We start from the raw sequence: 22,006 nt of genomic DNA on the forward strand, positions 1-22,006 counted from the left end.
AGCATCCATTGTCCGAAAAAGAGTAACATGACTTCCTCTGAAACAAAAAACCTTAAAGACTAGCTAAAACAGACATAAGAGTTCCAGTTTGCAAAACAGAAGAAATATGGAGGACAAGCTAGAGAAAAAAAAGTAGATTATAGTGATATAGATTTAGCTGCTGGAGATATTAAATTCCCTATCATTTGCAAAGACTTATGGAACAAGAATGACTATTACCATAAGTGATGTTATGAAAGAAAATTGTAGTCACCTTGCAAGATCTGAAAAATCCAGTGGTGTATGATGGCCCATGAAGATCTTATATAGTACCATACATGCAACAAGACAAATAGGATTCCTTCAGATTTCAGGAATTACAACAGAAGCTTGGAAATATGTATAGCAAGTTATTGTCCCAATGAATCAAAATACAAGTAGTATTAGAGGTACTACTTGATCAGCAAAAGGATAAACAATGAGTTGAAAGAAGAGTTTGACCCAATAAAAGAAAGTGGATTACATAGCACTTCTTACTGGAAATAGTACAGTTTTTCAAGGACAAGCAGATTTGGGGAAAATAGGGGAAATTGTTATGTCACATAAAAAATCCAAGATAACCTTGCAATGGATGTGGTCATGATGAAACGCTGGCTGGCTTGTGAGTCAATCTAATTAGCTCAACTGGGATCTATCATCCACAATTAAGCTGGACTCTAGGTCGAATTTAGTGCTAGAAGAGTGAAATTTAATGGAAAATTGATAGAAGGTTGGTTACCAGATTGTCTAGATCAAAGGTGTCAAACTGGCAGCCTGCAGGCTGGATGCATCATGTGCAGGCTATGCCCACCCAGGCTCCGCAAATGGGGAAAATATCGCAAAATGTCACATGAAAGCAATGTGACATGGCGAGTTTGACACCTGTGGTCTAGATAAACAATCTTAAGGCTTTATTAATCTATTTTTAAAATAAAAACACACATCCATTTCATTTCATTTATGAAAAAAATGGAACTTTCTGCTAAATTTCTATTTTATAAACATTTGAACATAGACAAGATTATACTGATTCACATCCTTTCCTTTTCTTCACTGTTTCACAAATAGAAACATAAATTAGAATCACTGGTACCTTAGGGTGAAGGCCTTTAATATGATGCATGTGGGCATACAATAGCTATACATAACTGTTACAATACCTGCCTATCTGACCAACTAACTAGTTTATTTCTTTGTATGGCCACGCCTACTACATTTATCATTTTGTGAATAGATGAAGCAAACATGGGAGTCATCCTACCCACAATATTCTTATGAAATTCACAATGCACCCTCTAACAAAATAAAAGAGGATTCCTGGCTTAAAGATCTTAGACATTGCACAAATATGCTTAATAATGTGAATACCCCAACATATATGTTCAAACACCTGAGAAGAGACACTTCTCAGGAAGACATCATTTTCTAAACATTTATGAACAGGATCAAATGAAGAGGACAAAAGGGTTGTTCTGTCTCAGGTCCTAAAAGAAACAAATTCCAAGACATGATATTACTTTTGCTTCTTATTTATCCCCCTCAAACTTTTTTTTAATCCTGAAAAATGGAAGAGTGGCAGGTCTTGAACACTTCTTGTACACATCACCTTTGATTATATGTTCATTTTTAGTAAAAGCTAATGCATACATCTGATGAAATGAATTATTGTCTACAACAGGATATGAGAATCATGCAGTCTGAAAACTGCCATAAGTAAAGTTTGTTTTTTTTTTGCTGCAAGAAACTAACAGGACTAGCTTTCAGAGTAATGCTTGGGAATGTGACCAATGCCCCTAACCCTTTCAGTACACATTTAACATTGGACTTTATTCCTACACTAAATAATTAGATGTTCCCAATATCGGATTGATTTATTTGGATTTAAAAATAAAATAAACTTGGTAGGAGATCCTGAAATGTGCTTATGCAGATAGCTCTTACATATATAAGGACATTTATATGTGAGATCATTTTTCTTTTCAGATAAATGAAGCCAGTTTACCAGAGCAAACAATTCTGTAAAAACAGTTTGTATTTACTGAAAGGTCAAAACTTAATATTAAAGCACACTTTTATTTATTTTATTTATTTATTTATTTTTGTCAATTGCTTACAAGATAATAGGTATAAGTAAAAACATAGTTTTACTTATACGTACTTGGATACATATAATAAAAATAAAAATAAAAGAAACAATAGGACAGGGACAGTAGGCATGTTGGTGCACTTATGCACACTGGATGATGAACATTACTTTCCTTTATTTCACTAAAAACCAGAAACTTATGTTTTGTGAATTCATTAACAAATGTTGTATCTTGCGAGTATCTAAACCAATATTTTTCAAACTTGGCAACTCTAAGATGTGTGAACTTCAACTCCTAGGAGGTTTAATTTCCCAGTTAAACCCTACACATCTTAAGTTGTCAAGGTTGAGAAACACTGATCCAGTCGGTAGATGGCACTCAAACACTTCCAAATTTCTCACTGGGGCAACAAATCTCACTGCTGAGATTCTCTTTTGCTCATGATGACAAAAAATAAAAAGCTGCAGCCTCTACATTGGCCTATCCTCTGGCCACAGATTTAACTAGGTTGGTAACTCTCTTATTTTATGACACAGCTTTGGTGAAATGAATCTTTCTTGGTGCTGGCAGAAGCACACATTATTCTCCCTACCCTTAAAAAAGTTTTTATTCATTTCCCAGCACCAGTTAATTTCAGGATTTATACATTTCCCTGAATAAACATTGGGCATTGTGGATAGAAAGAATTGTAAAAATGTAGCTCAGATGGCAAAAGCAGCTGTATGAAGATATTTCTGAAATATAATTACATTTAAAATTCATGGTCAACAATGAATACAAATAGCATACAACTACACTTTAACCATTTAAAATCACCAATCTGTTTGTAATTGCTTTCTCTTTATATGCATGATACGCACCTGGATTAAATTTGGTGTTTGTTTATGGGAGAAATAACGTCCCCATTTTTATATGCAACTACTCATCTGAATAACAACAGTTTCTTGTCATTTATCAAAGTTTGTCTTCCACCTGGATTGGTTCAAAATCCTATATTGTGAGAGGAAAAAGTAAAAAACGGCAACCTGATTTCATGTACTGGATCAGCAAATAATGGTGATGGGCCCATTCCCCCACAATGCTACAGATCACCCAGCTAACTTTAGAGTTATATCTCTTCCATCTTCTAAATTCTCTATTCTTTACCTTTGGCATGTACCATTTTATTTTCACTCTCAGATAATCTAATGGCAGGACTGAGCCTGCCTTTCCTGTATATCTTGGATTAATCATATTCTAATAGTCAACCTTCAGCTCTCCATAGGGTTTAATATTTTTTAAAATAAATTGATTCTAAGTTTTAATGAATTAATCTTTCATTTCATGGCTTAAATTTAGATTGTCCCCACCACCTTAACCCAAGCCATCATCAAGCAGGTAAGTATTTAGTAATGAAAAGTTTGAGGTACAGTTTGGTATAGTTTTTAAGATATCAAGGTAGAAACCAGGCACTCTGATTTCTAGTCCCATTTTAGTTCAGTGACCTGAGGGCTTTCTCTTAGTCCTTGAAAAGAGATCAGAGCAAACTACTTCACTTTTGCCAAGAAAACTGCAGGAATTTGTCCAAGCAGTCTCCAACAACCAGACATGATTGAATGGAAGAAAAGAAAAAAGAAAAACTGAAAAGATGGGTAAAATGATAAAAGGCATGTTAGGATTAAGTGATTAGATATGTGGCCAGATAGCCTTTTTAATAAATACTGAAACAGTAGCTACAATCTTCAAAAAGTTTACCTCCATTGGTTAATTAATTTTTTAATATAAATTTTAAAATACTTTATTAAATAAATTTATATACATACAATAAAATCAAAACATTCCATTTATTGCAACATGAGGAAATACACTGTTCACTCTAATTGACAACTCTCTCATTATATCAAATATTCATTCACTTATTTAGATGTCATACTAAGGTTCATTCAAATTGTTTATCACAAATAAATTTACATATAATTTTATGAATTTTCATCATACTCTTATTTGTTTTTTTATTCCTTTCTTGTCTGTCTTCTAGCCAACTGTACCATAAATTCCAAATTTCATAGTATTCTGATTCCTCTTTGTTTCTAAGTTCCATTGATAATCTGTCCATTTCAGCACATTTCAAGGTTTTCTTTATGGTCATAAATTCGGGGTGGGTGGGTATTTTCGCATTTCCAATTTGGGCAAAGGCGAGCCTTGCTGCCGTTAATATATGGATTATTATGTATAATAGTTTTTTGGTTTTTTTACTAATTTTCTGTTTTAGGATTCCTAAAAAGAATATCTCTGGTTTCAACTCAATTTTAACTTTTGTGATTTCTTCCAACCAATTTTTAATTTTCCTCCAATATTTTTTTGCTTTTGGACAGGTCCACCTACATATGATAGTAGCTTCTCTAGCCACACTTCCAACAGCTCACCAAATTGTTGGGAAACATTTTTGCAAGTCTCGCTGGCGGTAAATGCCAGCAATAAAACATTTTGTACAAATTTTTCTTGTTAGTTGCTGATAAAGAATTTATAATTTATTGTCCATAGGTTTTCCCAAACTGTTTAGGTCTTCCAAACTGATGTTGTATCAAAAGTTTTTGGCCCAGGTTATCATCATTTCCTTCACATTTTCTTCTTCCAATTTATAACTCAACAGATATTTATACATTTTAGAGATATTTTTCTTCCTGACCCTTGTAAAATTTTATCTAATTCTTTTGGATCTAAGTGTATACCATACTGTTCTGCATCCTTCTTGTATCTAGTCTGTATTTGTAGGTATGGCCCCCAGCTTATTTGTATTCTTTGTGTTGTCAGTTCCTGCTTAGGTTTTAATTTCCCTTGCTCATCCAATAACTTTTTATAACTCACTATCTTGTCTATCTAACACATTCAGGTATAGCATCGCTTCCATGATCGTCAACCAGATTGGGATCTTGTGTAATGATTTCATTTTAGTTTTTCCCATAGCCCTAAAAGTGTATCTCTAATTTGATGCCTTTGGAAATATGAATGAAATTTACTTTTCCCTTCCCACATGAACGCATGCCAGCCAATTTGCATGTCATGTCCTTCTAATATCAATAATAGTTTATTCTTTAGGTTTATCCAATCTTTAATCCATACTGCAATTGTGGTCTGATAATAGAGTTCCCAATCTGGAAAACCCTCCTTTGTCCTTACTATCTGCAGGAGTTTAAGTTTTATTCAGGCCTTTTTCCCTTGCCAAATAAACTTTTTAATTGCTTTATTCAGTTCTTTAAAAAAGGTTTTATCTAACTTTATTGGGATTATTTGAAAGAGAAATAGTATCTTGGATAGTACATTCATCTTGATAGTGGCAATTCTCCCAATCGATGATATCTGGAGTTTCCCCTAATTTTCCAAATCCTTTTGTATTTGTTTTAATAGTTTTTCTTAATTATCTGTTTTTATTGACGAACATTTGGCTGTCAACCATACCCCAAGGTATTTCAATTTTTTTGTTGTTTGCATTCCTAATTTCCTTTCTAATTCCTCCTTCTGTTTTACTCTCATATTTTTTGTTAGTATCTTTGTTTTTTCCTTATTCATTTTTAGCCCCGCCACTCTGCCAAATTCTTCAATTTCTTGCAATAGTATATGCCCTGTTTCCAAAGGATCTTCCAGAATGAACACCATGTCATCAGCAAATGCTTGAGTTTTGTACTCCTCTGTTCTCAGATCTTTTATTTCATGGTTGTTTCTAATCTGTTTTAGTAGTTCCTTTGCTGAAATAATGAATAGTAGTGGTGATAACGGGCATCCTTGTCTCATTCCTTTTGATATGTTAAATTTTTCTGTTAACTCACCATTCAAAATTACCTTCACTGTTTGGGTAGTATATATGACCTTAGCATGTCCACAAATTTTACTCTGAAATTCATTAAATGTAATTGATTAATAAAAAAGTTCCAATTCAATTTATCAAAGGTCTTTTGTGCATCCATAAACATTAACACCAACTGCTTATTGGGATGTGCCTCATAGTACTCCAGAACATTCATTATCAACCTGGTGTTATTTCTTAAGTGTCTCTGTGATAAGATCTATTGTGATCAGGGTGGATATATTCATGTAGAATTTTTAAAATTCTTTCGGCAATTATTGTGACATATATTTTATAATCCATGTTAAGTAGCGAAATCGGCCTGTAATTTTGTATCTGTTGGTCATTAATGTTTTCTTTTAAGATAAGGGTGATATAGGCTTCTGTCCATGAGTTTGGCAGTTTTGTTTGTTCTAATATTTCACTGTACATGTCCAGCATTAATTGTTCCAATGGTGTTGTAATTTTTTATATAATTCTGCGGGGATCTGATCTGGTTCTGGGGACTTGTTACACTTTTGTTTGCTAATTGCCTGTTTCGTTTCAATCATTGTGTTTTCTGCATTTAACATTTCCTTCGTTGGATCTGGGATTGTAGCTAGGTTTTTTCTGCTCAAATATTGATCAATCCTTCTGATATCTCATCCTGTGCATACAATGCAGCAAAATATTTCTGGGCAACGGATTGTTTCTCTTCTGCCAAATGGTATGAATTTCCATTTTCATCTTGAAGGAATTGTATTGTTCTTCTCTCCTTCTCTTTTTTCAATTTATGGGCCAACCATCTCCCCGGTTTGTTGGCATGCTCAAAATAATTTTGGTTTACTCTCCTGAGGTTCTGTGCTATTTCATCTTGCAAGGTAAAATTTATTTTATGCTTGGTCACTTCTCTTTTTTAATTTCTTCATTCTTTGGATCTTTTTGGAGTCTATATTTTTAATTTTTTGAGTTTCTCTTGTAGGTCTATCTGTTGTTTTTCTTATTTTTATTCTTTTTTGCTCCATATGCGATAGTTAGACCTCGGATGTATGCTTTGGTTGTGTCCCATAGATTTTGTAGTGTTGTTTGGTCATTCATATTGTCTTTCAAGAATAGTCTTAGTTCCTTTTCTAACATTGATATATAATTTCCATCCCTTAGAAGCGGTTAAAAGTCCATCTTCCCCTTTCCCCTCCCTTTCCATTTCACTACCAGTGGGATGTGATCAAACCATGTGTTCGGTAATATCTCTATTTTCTCTACATCTTTTGCTACTTCTATAGCCATCGATACCATGTTGATCCTGGACCAGGAACCATGAGGATTTGAAAAAAATGTATACTGTCTCTCTTGTCTATTAAATTCCCTCCATATATCTTTAAGGTTTAGTTTTTGTGTCAGCTTATAGAATGTATTTGGCAGTGTTTACCTCTTTTTTCTATTTCTTTTGGTTGTTGTATAATCTTTTTCTGTATCTACTACCGCATTAAAGTCTCCTATAATGCATATATTTTCCTGTTCCAGTTCTACTATTTTCCAGTGTAGCTTATGGTAGTACTCTTTTTGGTTAGTATTTGGGGTATATATTGCTATTAACATTTTCTTTTGGTTGATTTGTACTTCTGCCATTAGGGTTCTTCCTTCATCAACCTCAGAGATTTGGATCGGGTTTAGCCATTGCTCTATATACATTGCTATCCCTCTTTTATTTTTCTGTGCCAGTGCAAAGTGTAGTTTCCCTAATTTAGGTGATTCTAATATATTGCTGTACTCCTTTTCAATGTGGACTTCTTGTAAACAAGTAATGTCAGCATTCTTTTTTCTGAGTTTAATCAGTATTTGTTTTCATTTATCGGGGCATTCAATCCATTTATATTAATGATAAAAGTGTAACTTTATCTACCATGTTATTGTCTGTCTTATGCTGTCTCTCTTCTCCTTGTTCTTATCTCTCTGTGTGATCTTGTTCCTTTCCCCTCTGCTTCTTGTGTTTGCCTTCTCATCTATCTCTTGCTTCTTGACCTAATCTCTTTTCTTCTAGCAATTGTTCCTCCTGGCTTCCACTCTCTACCTGCTCTCTACTATCTTGTTCTTCATCTGGTGCTATGTAGTGTTCAAGGAATTCTTATGCTTTACCCAATGTATCTATGCAGATTTTCTTCTCCTGCCAGGAAACTAACATGCCTTTGGGAGTAAGCCATCTAACATTATTCTGTTCTTGTTTAGCTGCGATGATAGAAAATTGTAATTTTGTCTTTGTTCCCTTAGTTTCCTGGGGACCTGCTTTGTCATGACTTCTCTTCCTTTATACATTAATGGTTCTTCCCTTGTTCTTCTGTCGATTTCATCTCTGATGGATTTCCTTGCAAATCTTACGTGCACCTCTCTTGGTAGTTTATGCCTTTGTGCGTAGTTAGTATAAATAAGGTACACTTCATCTATATCATTTCTCATCTCTTGGACGTTCCTCTATAATGCATCATCTAGTAGTTCTGCCATCAGGTTTGGAAGGTTCTCTTCTTTGTGCTCATCTAGGTTTTGGAATTGTAGGTAAAATGAAGATCTCTCCATCTCTAGGTGTGTAATGGCGTCTTCCAGATTCCTATTTGCCACCATCAAGTTTTATTCTGTTGTTTCTACTTTATTTTCCAGTTGGTCAGTTCTAACCTCCTTTCGATTTTTTCTTCATTCTTTGCTATCCCTTCTTGAATCAATCCCACTTTACCATCTAGCTTGTGGATATCTCCCCTCATTTCTCCCATGCCGCCTTTCATTTCTTCATGATTATTTATTATAGATTCCTCGATTTTCATCATCATCTCCTGCACTGTACTTAGGCTTGCTTGTAAACTCTGCAGTGTTAATGTTGGGCCTAACTTTTCAGTTCTCAACATACTTTCTAACTGAGTCTAATTGAGTATTCAGTATTTACTTATAGTAAAGATTGCACATTCTAACAAAGTCATTTTCTGACTGTGTATTTGTCATTTAAATTAAATCTAAACCTAATTTGCATTCCCCTATTGTTTCTGCTGAGAATCCCTTATTAAAAATGTTATTACAATGAAAACATGTATTGCAGATAGAGTCCTGAGAAAATGTTTCTCTTTTTGTGAAACAACTATACTATGTATGGGAACACCCGTAGGAATAAAAAATGAAAGAAAGAAGAATGGAAGAAAATCAAACAATGTTTTTCTTTACCAACAAATAATCATTGTAATAAAAATATGTTCTCTAGGGAGATGTTTGTCACTCCATCCTGAGCAAGGCAAAAGAAATGCAGTCATTTAAAGGCAAAATTATTACAGTTAATAAAATTACATCAAAACCCCAATGAAATCAATGAAAAATGTGAAATTCACTTTATTTCCTCAGAGAATAGTTACATTATTTATGTTCTTGCTGTTTCCACCAGTGACCTTGCACCACTTTCCCTTGCTCCTATCTTACCTTCCCTACATATGAGTCTATATGCTTGGGCACATAAAATCTCTATTTTATATGCATGTATCCACACTGATAAATGCACATTGTCTCTGCAAACACACACACTTCATCATTCATGCATACAGTTTTGTCCCAGCAAAGGAGAATAAAATACAATGATTTTCTATTTTCTGAGAGAAAAGAGCCATGAGATTGTCTCTTTTTTCCTTGTCTCCCAAATTAAACTGCTGCAGTCCTGGTGTTGTAAACCATAGAATAATATGTATTTCCAGCTATTATATAAGAGGAGAGAGAGGAGGCCCCTCATTTCTTCTATACTACTCAAAAAGACAATATCAGGTTTTTTTTATCAGGGTTTTCGTGGGTCAATGGTTTTTGTCCAAAGACCTTGGATTGCATGTACCATCTGTATCCATTGAGAAGAAATTGTTGTCTTCATTCCAAGTGGCTGCCATAATTATTTGGCCAGCTAATTAACTATTAATTAACTGTTCACATATTACATGGGACTACCACAAAGATAGGTAAAAAGAGTCAGCATTACATTAACTTTCACTTCTATGGTGTGAAGTAAATCTCATCATAGGGCTAATCTATACTGTAATAGCTATGTCACTGAGAAAAGTGAACAATAAATTAACTACGAAATACAAACGTCTGTTTTCAAAATCCTGAACCTTCACCTGAACATCCCAGTTTCTGCATATGCTAGTAGCCCAATTGGTAAATGTCTTATTAAGAAGAAATTAAAGTCTTTCTTCATCAGCGGCTTTTCATTCCAAAGTTGAATAGTTGACTGATTTTTAATATTGAAACAGTACCTTAGATTAGAATATGTACAGTCATCCCTCTGATAGAAACACATGATTTAGGAATCTTTATCAGAAAACTGTTTTTAAGCATCTTCAGCCCTCAAATAATTACTTAATGGGAGGTGTTTACAAAAAAAATTGACAGTAACAAAACAGTAAAAATCCAAGTATATATAAAATTTTTATAGAGATCCTCCCTGGGGTGAAATTCCCTAAGCCAAAGCTCTACTTGATGACCCCACGAGAGCTGGATGAATTGTGAACCTTTATTGATAAAAACCTAAAATGGGGTTTCATCAAAGCTAGGTTTCATCTGGGTGCCTGGTGGGGTGTGTTTGAGCTGGGGGTATCAGGTGGGGTCTGTTCGTGCCCAGGTGTTTGCTTGGCTTGTGGAGATTTGTTTGTGAGTGCAGGCTTCCAGATAATTGAGAGTCTGGTGGAGTCATCTCTTCTATTCATGCTTTCAGGTCTTTTTTCAATCTCTATGGCTTCTCTGATAATTCTGTAGCTGGGGTTTTCTATAGTGGCTAGGGTTTTGGTGCCATTGAAGTCGATGCTGACCTGTGGCTTTCATGTGTGGGACTAGTGAGGAAGTATATTCCAGCTTTTTTACTGCATTTCTGTGTTCATCTAGGCAGGTACTTATTCTTCTATTGGTCTGTCCGCTGTATGTGGTAGGACATGATGCACAGGGGACTTCATATATGTCTTCGTTTTCCAGGTCAATCTTATCTTTGGGGTTTCTTAGAATGGCTGCTATTTTTCTGTCTGTTTTGAAGGCAGTCTTGATGTGATGCCTGTGTAGTATCTTACTGATTTTGTCTGTAGTACCTCTTATGTAGGGCAGGACAGCTGTTCCATAGTTTAGACATTCTGCAAATAAGTAAGTTCAAGAGTCTTGCTTACAAATGTAAACGTTGGTTCAATTTAATTCTAGCTAAAATATTGCACTTTTGTAAATAGTGCATTATAAAACATTTGTGTAATCATCTTTAGTATATGATGATTCAAATTCAAGCTGCAGTTCTTCCCACTGAAAGGAACTTTATTTTGTCGTTTTGTATCTAATATTTTCAAAATGATGCCTGATGTGTATAAATACCAATTTAGCTGACCTCAGAAGAATCAGAGGTCAAGGTGAACGAAGAACTCAGTTTAAAGATTTTCTTGCATTGTTGACTTTGCTTTATTTGCAACCCTGGAAAAATTATTTTTTTGCAAAACATTGTGAATTATCCCCAAATGCCAATATGAATGTCTGCCACCACATAACTACATCTGGCAACAATGAAGACAAATTAACAAGGAGAGCCAGAAAATCTGGCAATTGGATAAACTAAAGCATGAAAAATCTATTCTGCACAGTTGAGACCACCAGTATCTGATGATAGATTAACTTCCTGTCTCTAAAGCTAAATTAAAGAGGGAAATTATACTGCAATATGGATACCAGGTTCCTTGATAGGGAAAAAAAAACCCTGGCTTCTTTGACATTGCTAGATGGGGTGGTGCAAATGGGGGAACTCTTCTTCTGCATCTGAAATATATGGCTAAGAGTTCTGTATAAACAGCTGCTTTCAATTTTGCTTCGAAAAGCTCGACGACACTGTATATAAATTTGCATTTCCAAAGTGAATGGGTTGGGTGGGGATGGCAGCATTGTAACATTAGTCCATAGGGACATATATGGGTCTCAAGCATATTGCTGACATGGGGATTAACAGTTTACAAGAGCCTAGACTACTACTGTATCAAGTAGATGGAACTGTTTTTAATCTACCCTTAATTACCCCAAAGCATTACTTTTTGATTTCTAACCAGAGAGACAAATCCTAATCCTTGATTTGAAACAATGATTAAGGAGTTTTCTTGAGGGGAGAAGGGAGAGAAAGGGAAAACAGGACATCGTTCTAGTTTAAGTTAGAGTGGAAGACAATGCACTTTCCAGTTTGATTTTGAAATAAATTTATGAGAACTGAGTAATTTCTGAGTTAAAAACGGAATCTTTTCACATTTATCTGAGTTTGTTCAATTAATGCAAAATAAATTAAAAATACCTAAGCTCAGCCTTCTGCAGAAATATTTCATAAAAAATATTTTGACATAGTATGATGAACTCAGAACACCTGAAAGCAATATCTAAAATTTTAATCTCTGTAATGAGAATTGTTCTTAATGAAATTGATCAAAAGAACAAAATCTCAGCTTTGTCTTCATTTAAAAAGTTAATAAAGTCAATTTTTTAAATTCTGATATCAGGGTTTCAAATAAATGGCTGGACCAAAATATTACTGCTTCCCCGTAGTTTTTGAATCAACTATTATCAACTCTTTATTATCACTAATAAAGAGGAAAAAAAAGTCAATCTGGTATTGAAATGCTGTGCTTTTTCCTTAGCACAAACAGGATTAGATTATGCTACAGAAAAATTAGCAGTACCATTATAACTTAAAATATCAACATCATTATAACCATGGATTTGGAAGGTACAAGATCAGTGAAACTATGGTTTCTTTCATGTTTCTTCTTGTTTACCAAAGCAGTGCAGTAGGATAGTGGAATTAAAACTACAAACTTCAGCAGACTTTGTTTCATCAGCCATGTTTTAAAGATGATTCAACACTCTCTAATCGCCATTTGAAGTTTTAATTCAAATGGCTGTATCATGTTTTTTTAAAAAAATATAAACTCACCCACAATTTCTGCAAAATGCAGTAGCAATCTTTCCAGCAATTGTCCTTTTCAGAGAGATATATTCTCCCTCATATCACATATTAAATTCTTAAGAGTGCATGGCTTCCCTAACATCAGATGCTGCCTTATATTTCATAATCCAACATTTCCCAATTCATACATACATCTTCACAGGTATGTGCAACTGAAATAAACTATTTTAGGATAAGGATGTATAGGAATATGGACCAACCTAGAAGTCTTCTTTTACTAGTTACAACTATCTAGGGGTATCAGGTGGTCAGTCCAAGATCTCAAATGGATGTTTTCCCCATACTTCTTGTTAATGATCAAACTTACAAAGTCAACACTGGGTTGTACTGAATGCAGTATTTAAGTGGCTTGTGAAAAACAAGAGTACATTACTCCTAAAGATAGGCTGACTCGGGACAAGCAGGGCCAAAACAAAGCTAAATGTGACCAGGATTTTCATCTATTAAAAGATAACCTAGAAATGCAATTTGAATTACTGGAATGGAACGCTCGGGAGGAGGAGGGGGCGGCAGCGGCTCATGTTGTTTTCTGGCTCTAGGCTTGCGATCTCAGAAAACAACACGAGTCGAGGTGGCTTCGTTTCCTCAGCCCTAGCTGCTTTCAGTCCCCTCGGGAGGAGGAGGGGGCGGCAGCGGCTCGCGTTGTTTTCTGAGATCGCCACCTCCTCCTCCCCCTCCTCCTCCCGAGGGGACTGAAAGCAGCTAGGGTTGAGGAAACAAAGCCACCTCGGCTCGCGTTATTTTCTGAGCCTAGAGCCAGGGCGCTTTCATTGCACGGCGGAACTTCTTGTTTCAGGAAACACCGGGCGTCGTTGCTGCCCCCTGAGGGGAGGGCGATTCTGGGCTGCGCGATTGGGGGACTTCGTGGCTTTGGGTGGGTGGGTGGGAGCGAGGACGGGTGGAGTCAGCAAAGCGGGGCTTGCCTGCCCTTGCTGGCTGCCTCTGCTTCCTTAGGGGCAGGGAAGGGGGCTCATCTGGACCAAGGGTGAGTCTCCCCCTCAGTTTCCCCTGAAGGATCTTCTGTCACTTTTGCCTTCTCCCTATGTTAAAATCCCCCCCCCCCACTTATTTTCAGGCGGATAGATTTTGTGTCTGAGCATTCTCACATGACGGTGGGACTACCCCCCCCCCAAAAAAACAGTTAAATAAAGAAAAAACAATACATCCTTATGCAAGAACTTTTCTGCTTCCAATTACCCCCATGCTTACAAGTTGCAAAGGAAATACGGAAGCAGGGAAGCGGCTGCCCAGCTCCGGAGCACCACACCATTTTTTTTTCAGAGGGAATCTGACTCGAGTATAAGCCGGGGGGGGTTCAGCACAAAAAATGTGCTGAAAAACTCTGCTTATACTCGAGTATATACGGTAATTCAATTTGATACTGACAATACATACTAACTAGAACTGGAATGTCCATGGGCAATAAGAAGTTTACAAGTGCATTTTTGCATATATGCAAAATATCTTTTCTGACATGGGCAATGTTCACCACAGTACAGGTGAAACCTGCAAAAAAGATGCAGCTTCCTCCTTCCCCTGAATATGATCTTGCCTCTATGTGTTTGTTATCAGTGCTATTTAATGCAGAAATCAACAAAAATAATAAACATTATCAGGCATTAATCTGTTAACCATCCATAATTTTGAACAGCTTCTTAAATCACACAGAAGCATATGAATTGGTATTAGTTTAAAACATCTATTTGAATAAAATGACGTCTGTGTCAGTAACAAATGCATAGTTATTATTGACACCATTAATTTACAAAAATACAGTTTGGTTAAACAAAACCATACACATCAGAAATATAAGGTATGTATAATCTTCCTGATATAATGCATTTTGCAAATAAAACTGCATCTGTATAAAATCATAAATCTCTTTTAAAGTACAAGAAGTTTCTTTTTAAATAATGTTCACTTTGAGGTAGTATAGTTCTTGGTTCATGAGCTGATTTTGGGCTGGCACTGATGGCAAACTATGTATCTAAGTCAAAAGATTGAAAAATAGAAGTCCTATAGTTTTCAGTTGATTGCCCACAAATAAAGTTGCAATTGTCCACTTCAGGAAAGGTCCTACCCATTTTATTACCCCCTTCAAACTCCAAGTCAAAATCCAATGATTCCTTAGAATAATGTTGGGAGGCCTTTGGCTGCAAAACTGAGGACTGCTTATAGCTTGGCAAAGAATCAATCTGAGGCTTCCATATAGGTTTTCCAAATGTTCCTAAAGAGATAGAGAAAACATTTATTATAATAATGGACAAGCAAAATAAGTATCCACAAAATAGCCAACAATCAAGTCTATGTTAATATAAATTATACTTTTTCAAATTACTCAATTATTCTGGTTCAGACCTGTGTTCACATATTTGGGAGAAACAAAGCAAGACATTAATTTCCTATTCATCTTTCAAGATTTGGTGTCTTGTGCAAGTTAAAGAGAGAGTTGAGTTCAAATTTTTATGCAGTCATGAAGTTTAATACATAGCCTTTGAAACCTGACAGGTTCACTGTAAGGCTCATTGAATGAGAATTCTCTCTCAATTTACTCTACTTCTAAGGATTATCAGAGGGATAATACTGGAAGGTAGTAAGACTTAATACTGTCTGAGTTCTTTCAAGAAAGAGCAAATAACATAGATGCTTGATGAATGAGACCTTTATTTCATATATGTATGTTTTTTCAGTTACTATAATATAGGAAAATGGGACTTTTTCAATGAATACAGTATTTAAGTCCTCATTTACTGTCTTATAACTTTATTGCTTGCATTCAAATGTAGCATGGCATAGCTTCTAGCTATCCCAATATGGAGACATGCTAAAAATATTTTAATGGGCATAGGCCACTAAGTGGTCAGCCCCTTTTTAGCAGAAAGGCAAACTCAATGTTTAGTTAACACATCCTGAAAGAATCTCTAAAGAAAATGTTTAATGGGTATGGCAGATAACAGTTTTTCAAAAAGCAATTTTGTTTACTTAATTTCAATGTGGTTTTCTTCCCCATTGCATGTATTTAGGATTTCTGGATTAGAAAACCATTAAAACATACCCACGAAAGTGGTGCTTGGTGTAACAGAACATAGTTCTTGACTTCTCTTAAATTGACATGTGTCTACATTTAGATGTGAGCTTCTTATTCCATTCTCTTCATTTGGGGGATAAATAGAAGGAATCAACTGATTACTTGGCATGTGTATTCTAGAGATACAGAGGTATCGGTCAAAAGGATCTCCAGGTGAGTAGATATATGGGTAGCAGTCTTTTTTCTTTAAGCAGCTTGATGGAAATAATTAAAACACGTATATAATATAAATTACCTGTATGGTATGTTTCAAACATTTCTGGGTTACATAAATTTTCTTTTAAATGCAGGCTTCCTGAAGTTCCCAGATAATGGCAAAAGAATGGATCCATTACAGCTTCCAAGTCATTTTCACTACAACTATCTGTATGACAACATCCTTTGAAAGGGAGATGACATGTATCAGTCTCCTTTGATTTCAGATTTATTTTCAAACCAAAACATCTTTGTAAGGTATTTCTCAACTCACTTAGTATATGTTCAAAGTTACGACATCCCTGCCAAAAGTACTGACAACCAAGTCCCAAAGTTATGTATGTTGCAGCACCACAGGGATTAATCTTTCCAACTTCTTGTGAAAAAAAAGTAAGTTCCCACAAAGTTGGAAAGGCTGATTTTACTTTTTTTTTATCACCAGAAACTTGCCTCATGAAGTTGCTTGGTCTCTCCTGCTCTGTATTGGGGAAAGCGACAACTTTGGAGACATACCGAACCTGCCCAGATTTCACAAATCTTTGGAGGATTCTTCTATGGTTTCCCTGTGCATTGGTTCCCAGTGGTTGGTGATGGGGTGGGGAGGAAAGGCTCAAGCAGCCTGGGACCCCAGGAAATGGGAAGAGGAGTATGGGATCTTTCAGGGGGTGGGGGTGGGGCTTTGGTGGCTAGATGCACTAGAGCCAGGCCACCTATGGTCTTCCCCAGTCCTGAGGTACTCCATGTGCTCTTAACAACCCAGCATTTGATTAACAGATGACTGGAGAGAGGAGCGATGGGGCTCCTTCATTTAATGAGTTCCAATTAATGAATTCTTGTATGTAATTGGCAGGTTCCATTACATTCGTAACTCGAGAATTACCTGTATAGAGAAACCTAACCAAATAGAAAGCAATGATTATCCTGAATATGCTGAGTTCCAGATTCTTTCAGCAGTTACAATCTTAGTGGCTTCCATTTATTTTTAGTAAGACACACTCTCCATTCATTTATGATCACAAATTAAAACACTCTATTGATGGATATCAAATTGATTCTGCTGGGGATACCTGCAATCCTTAGATGCCTGCAAATCTTCCTAACTATCCAAGGCAACTCTTCAAAAAAAAAAAAATTGAGGAATCTCTATTATGAGGGAAAGATGCTGGAAAACAACATTATGCAAAAGAGTGCTTTATGTGACAAAAATCTAAAGTTATATTATGCTGAAATTCTAACTCAAAACTTGAAATAGACCAGTTTGGAGGCACTGCCTGCAACATAGTTGGAATATTCTTTCTCCAGATATGTGCATATATAGAGGAGGGAACCTCTCCTTCCTTTTTAAGCCATGGATAGACAAAACTATCCACATGAAATATAGCCACTTCCTGTTCCATGATGTGCTTCATAAGATCATCACTGAGAACACCGGTTTAAAAGTTTGGGGTTAGGTTAAATCTTTAGGGAAATTCTTGGAACATAAGCTCTGTTTCTTCTTTCACTACTGTGAAAAAAACAGAACTTTTCTGTTAACAGCAAGGCTTTAGCTAGTATTGCAGCTGAAAATATTGGACAGCAATATGTGTGATTTTAGCATTATGGATTTTTGTTGAAAAACATGGCTCTAGGTGAAAACTAAAAATGAAATAATAAGCAGAGTAACAAGAATGTTCAAGTCATTTCCTGGAAATGTTCTTCAGCTGGAAAAAGCTGTATATCAAGAAAATATACAGAATAGTGTCTAGTGTAAAACTAGAAATATCTGAACATATAATATTATGATGTCTTTGGGCCAAAATAGTCACAATCCTTCATTAAAACAAATGATGAGAAATTTAGAAATAGTAAAACTATTGGTTCTCCAATTTTTTTGATTAAAAAACAACAGTGATGGAATCCTAAATTGCAATTTTGGAGCACATTACATTGGAATGAATCCTCAAACACACATGAATAGCATAGAGCAGTTAAATCCTTACCGTTGCTTTCTCTCTGTTGAAAGAAATATCTACCCATGGGAGATGATTGTACAAAGTGATGCTGGCTTCCATTCTCTGATGACCCATATCCATCTTGTTTTTCAGCTAAAGTTCCTTGGGATGACAGATAGCTTGGAATATCTGCAGGTAAGTTTGTCTCATCTGTGATAATCAATGTACGTGCACAAAACTATCAGTAGCTGAATTCTTTGAAGTATTTTGTATGAGCTACAGAAGGATGAGTTTCAACAATGATTTAGGTTTCTGAATTTGAGTCAGAACACCCAAATATTTCTGCAAGGAAAACTTCAGGAGGGTAACCACAAACATCTTTGAGAATCTGTTCCAAATTTTAGTTTACTCACCTGTGTTTGTGACACTGCAATCTTCATTTCTCCTTCTTGTGTGGTATATGATGACCACCCACACAAGGGAAGTGGCAACCACACAGCACACCACAGCTATGATCACTACTCCCACAGTAGCCCATCCATCATCATCGAGAGACAGGGCAGCATTTTGAGGAGAATCACAGGTAGGAGTAGGAATCACACTTAGGAGAATATTGCCTCTCTCGGTTCCAAGTGTGTTAGACATTTCACATGTATATTTCCCAGCATCTTCAAAGTTTGTGTCTACAATAATAAGCAACTGATTTCCCGCAGCAAAGAAATGCCTTTCTGTCACTGCTAAGGTGCGATCATCTTTGGTCCAATTCAACCAAGGAGATGGGCTGCCCCCAGCAATGCACTGCAAGACTGCTGTTTCACCTTTCATCACAGTTCGATCCAGCAACGGTCTCAAAAAGGAGGGTGTTTCTGAAAATGGATAAAAAGTCAGTAAACTCATAAAGTTCTCAGGCTAGAATCTTAATCATAAATTGCATAATTATGTGCAAATGTACTGAAAATAATAGATCAAATCTAATAAAGAAACACTATGAGTATTAAGCTGTATTTATTGCTGTCAAAAACAAAATGGTGAGCTATCAAATTACCAGTGTTCAGCTGAGAGACGTGATATTCTTACCTAATACTGTTAATGTCGCATTTGCAGAAATACTTCCTGCAGTATTCTTAGCTGTGCAGCTGTAAAGACCTGTATCCTCAATTTTGACATCCACAATAAAAAAGACATCATCCTCAGGCATCACATGCATACGTCTCTTGCGTGCTGCAGGGAAGTCAGTACCACCATCCTTCTGCCAAGCAATCTGGGGCATGGGATGACCAACAGCAGCACACTCTAGCCGTGCTGTTGCCCCTGTGCGGATTGTAAGATCCATGGGCATCTTGGTAAACAATGGAAACACTATAAGAAAGAATAAATCTATATATTGGGAATTGTTCCAATGAAGATTTGTCATGAATTCTTTCAGGGAAGGTCAAAAGAATAGAATAAAAAGTCTTGTTTGTCAAGCCATTTTTCTGTATCTTGTGGCTTTGAATCAGTCTTGATTCCTGGTAGTTGCCTAAACAAGTACACATGACCTTCTTGGCAATATTTTTGGAAGTGGTTTGCCCTTTTTGCTAGGGCTGAGTAAGCATGACTGTCCCAAAGTCATCTAGCTGGCTTCATGCCGAAGGTAGGACTGAAACTAGCAGTTTCTGGTTTTTAGCCTAGTGTCTTACTACACTGGAACTTAACTTTATAAATTTGCTGACAATTTGTTGATTTACTTATTGATTTTTAATTATTTATCATTTTTAATATTTATTGTGAACTTTTTAGAGAAAACTGATGCTAGAAAAAAAAAACTAGGGAGACCATTTTACTGAGGATGTCACCTCTGAGAACCTTCTTGTTGCCACCTGTTCTTTTTTCCAATTCATAGGGTTCCTTGAGAAGACCCACCCATCATAGAAGCAGATATAAAGATTAAAATGTTTTTATATAACTCCATTCTCAGTTATAAAGAACCTCATTTAATTCTGTCAGGAGAGCAAAAACATAAGAGCTCATAAAGAAACCCTTGGTCCTCATTATCAATTGAGCATCTATATTCTAACTAGATATTTCTAGATGGCCTTGAAATATAGTTTTAGTGTTAATAAATTCCCAGAGCAGGGATCTGCAACCTTAAACACTCAAAGAGCCACTTGGACCTGTTTCCCATAGAAAAGAAAACACTGGGAGCTAATAATTTAACAACTGGTGTGACTGGGTAGGCGTGGCCAACTTGACATCACTCACTCCCACTCAGTCACCTCCTGCTCTGGAATAGGAAGCAAGTCTCCATCCCCCGCCATGCCCCTTACTTTCTCAGGCCAGGCAAAGAGTGATGGGGAGGGAGGGGAGGGGACAACCAGTGGTGGGATCAGCCGACAGGGAGCCGCAGCAAAGGGCCGAAAGAGCCGCATGTGGCTCTAGAGCCGCAGGTTGCAGACCCGTCCCAGAGGTTTCCACATGTTGAATACTTTACAGAAACTACAGCTAGAATAGCCAAACATCGGGAATGATGGGAGCTATAATATGAGGCGCTCTAGTTATTTTACCTACAAATTGCAGCAATCTAAACAGAGGCTTGTTAGGTATAAATAACTGTGATTAAAATGAAAAGCAGGATTTACTCTTTTAAAGTTCTTCAATAAAACTTCAGCAAAAAGATCAATTTATTTTCTCATGTATTCATACAGCCAGCTAATATGTGTTCAATATCTATTAAATATGCTAAGCAAAACCTTTCAGAAGGAATGCTATATCATACATTTTATTTTAATATCTAAATATATTGTAAATGCTTACTGTTCACTGTAAGTTTTGCCTTGACAGAGTACGATGAGCCAAAGTGATTGGATATAACACACTGGTATTTTCCTTCATTACTGAATTCAACATTGTGCAGCCTAAGGATGGTGGTGTACTCCATCACTTCACCACCGTGTGCCCTAAGGTGGGCATAATTCTCCATTTCAGCATCACCTATTAATTCATTATCCTTTTTCCATGCAAAAGTCATCTGGGAATCACTGCTACTGGCTGCTGAACAAATAAAACTTAAATTGGAGCCTTTGACTGCTGACTGAGTTTCAGGTTGGACAGTTATCTGTGGCTTGGGAAAATCATCTATTAAAAAAGAGGGAAAAAAAGAGTAACATGAAGATCACACAATTTCCATCAGAAAAGGGAGATCAGACTAAAAACTTATTAGTTCTTATTAGCACATATTTTTAAAAACCAGTTCTTTTACTAATCTTTGTCTAATTCAGTCTTCTATAATTTGTTTGGGACGGATGCTTATTTTGGGGTTCAAAAAATATAAGACAGGGTCTTATTTTCAGGGAAACATGTTAATAGGCAAGATTTCTGCCTATAGGTGCCATGGTGGCTCATGTAGTAAAATGCTGGGCCTGCGCACTGCTGAGGTCGACAGCTCGGCACCTCAATTCTCGTGAGCAAATAAACCATGGAGGGACAAAAAAGGAGCTTCCTCTGATTGCCTACTGGCATCCAGGCATCCTGTGGGTAAAGATAACACCATCTGAAAAAATTCCTTTCACAGAGGCAGCCAGCCACCTCAGTGATCCCTGGCTAAAAAGGCGCCAAGTAAATAAATAAATAAATAAATAAATAAATCTGCTTATAGGTGAGGAACAATAAAGAAAACTGCTTAAAAGTTCAGGATGACTTTCTCGATTTTTGATATTTGTATAATGCTTTAGCTTTAATTAATTAAATTTAAATTTAGCTTTCACTTTAAATGGTCACTGAACAAATGATTGCAAAGGATTGCCTGTAAGTGGGATTTATTGTAGTTCTGAAATGACTTGTAATGATTTTCAGATTGCACGTTGCGCTGGCCCTGCAAGTCTATTATGTTAAACCTAATTGTGGTGTTATGTTGCATCC

General features: G+C 36.2%; 1 protein-coding gene across 2 annotated transcripts in view; it reads right to left on the reverse strand.

The window, feature by feature from the left end:
* Nucleotides 1-14,574: 14,574 nt before the first annotated feature.
* Nucleotides 14,575-22,006, reverse strand: part of LRIG3 (leucine rich repeats and immunoglobulin like domains 3) — a 43,122-nt gene continuing 35,690 nt past the window's right edge. The window contains exons 13-18 of one of the 2 annotated variants that reach the window (XM_026700446.2): nt 20,903-21,223; nt 19,187-19,468; nt 18,523-18,975; nt 18,158-18,319; nt 16,219-16,362; nt 14,575-15,122 (exon numbers count right to left, since the gene is read on the reverse strand). In XM_026700446.2, coding sequence (XP_026556231.1) covers nt 14,875-15,122; nt 16,219-16,362; nt 18,158-18,319; nt 18,523-18,975; nt 19,187-19,468; nt 20,903-21,223 — 1,610 coding nt within the window. In that variant the 3' untranslated portion in view covers nt 14,575-14,874. Of the gene's footprint in view, nt 15,123-16,218; nt 16,363-18,157; nt 18,386-18,522; nt 18,976-19,186; nt 19,469-20,902; nt 21,224-22,006 lie in introns of those variants that run through there. The other variant, XM_026700461.2, reaches the window with a different exon arrangement.

The sequence above is a fragment of the Pseudonaja textilis genome, chromosome 5 (assembly GCF_049901715.1).
Source record: "Pseudonaja textilis isolate UNSWEBS1 chromosome 5, rPseTex1.2, whole genome shotgun sequence".
Classification (NCBI taxonomy): domain Eukaryota; kingdom Metazoa; phylum Chordata; class Lepidosauria; order Squamata; family Elapidae; genus Pseudonaja; species Pseudonaja textilis.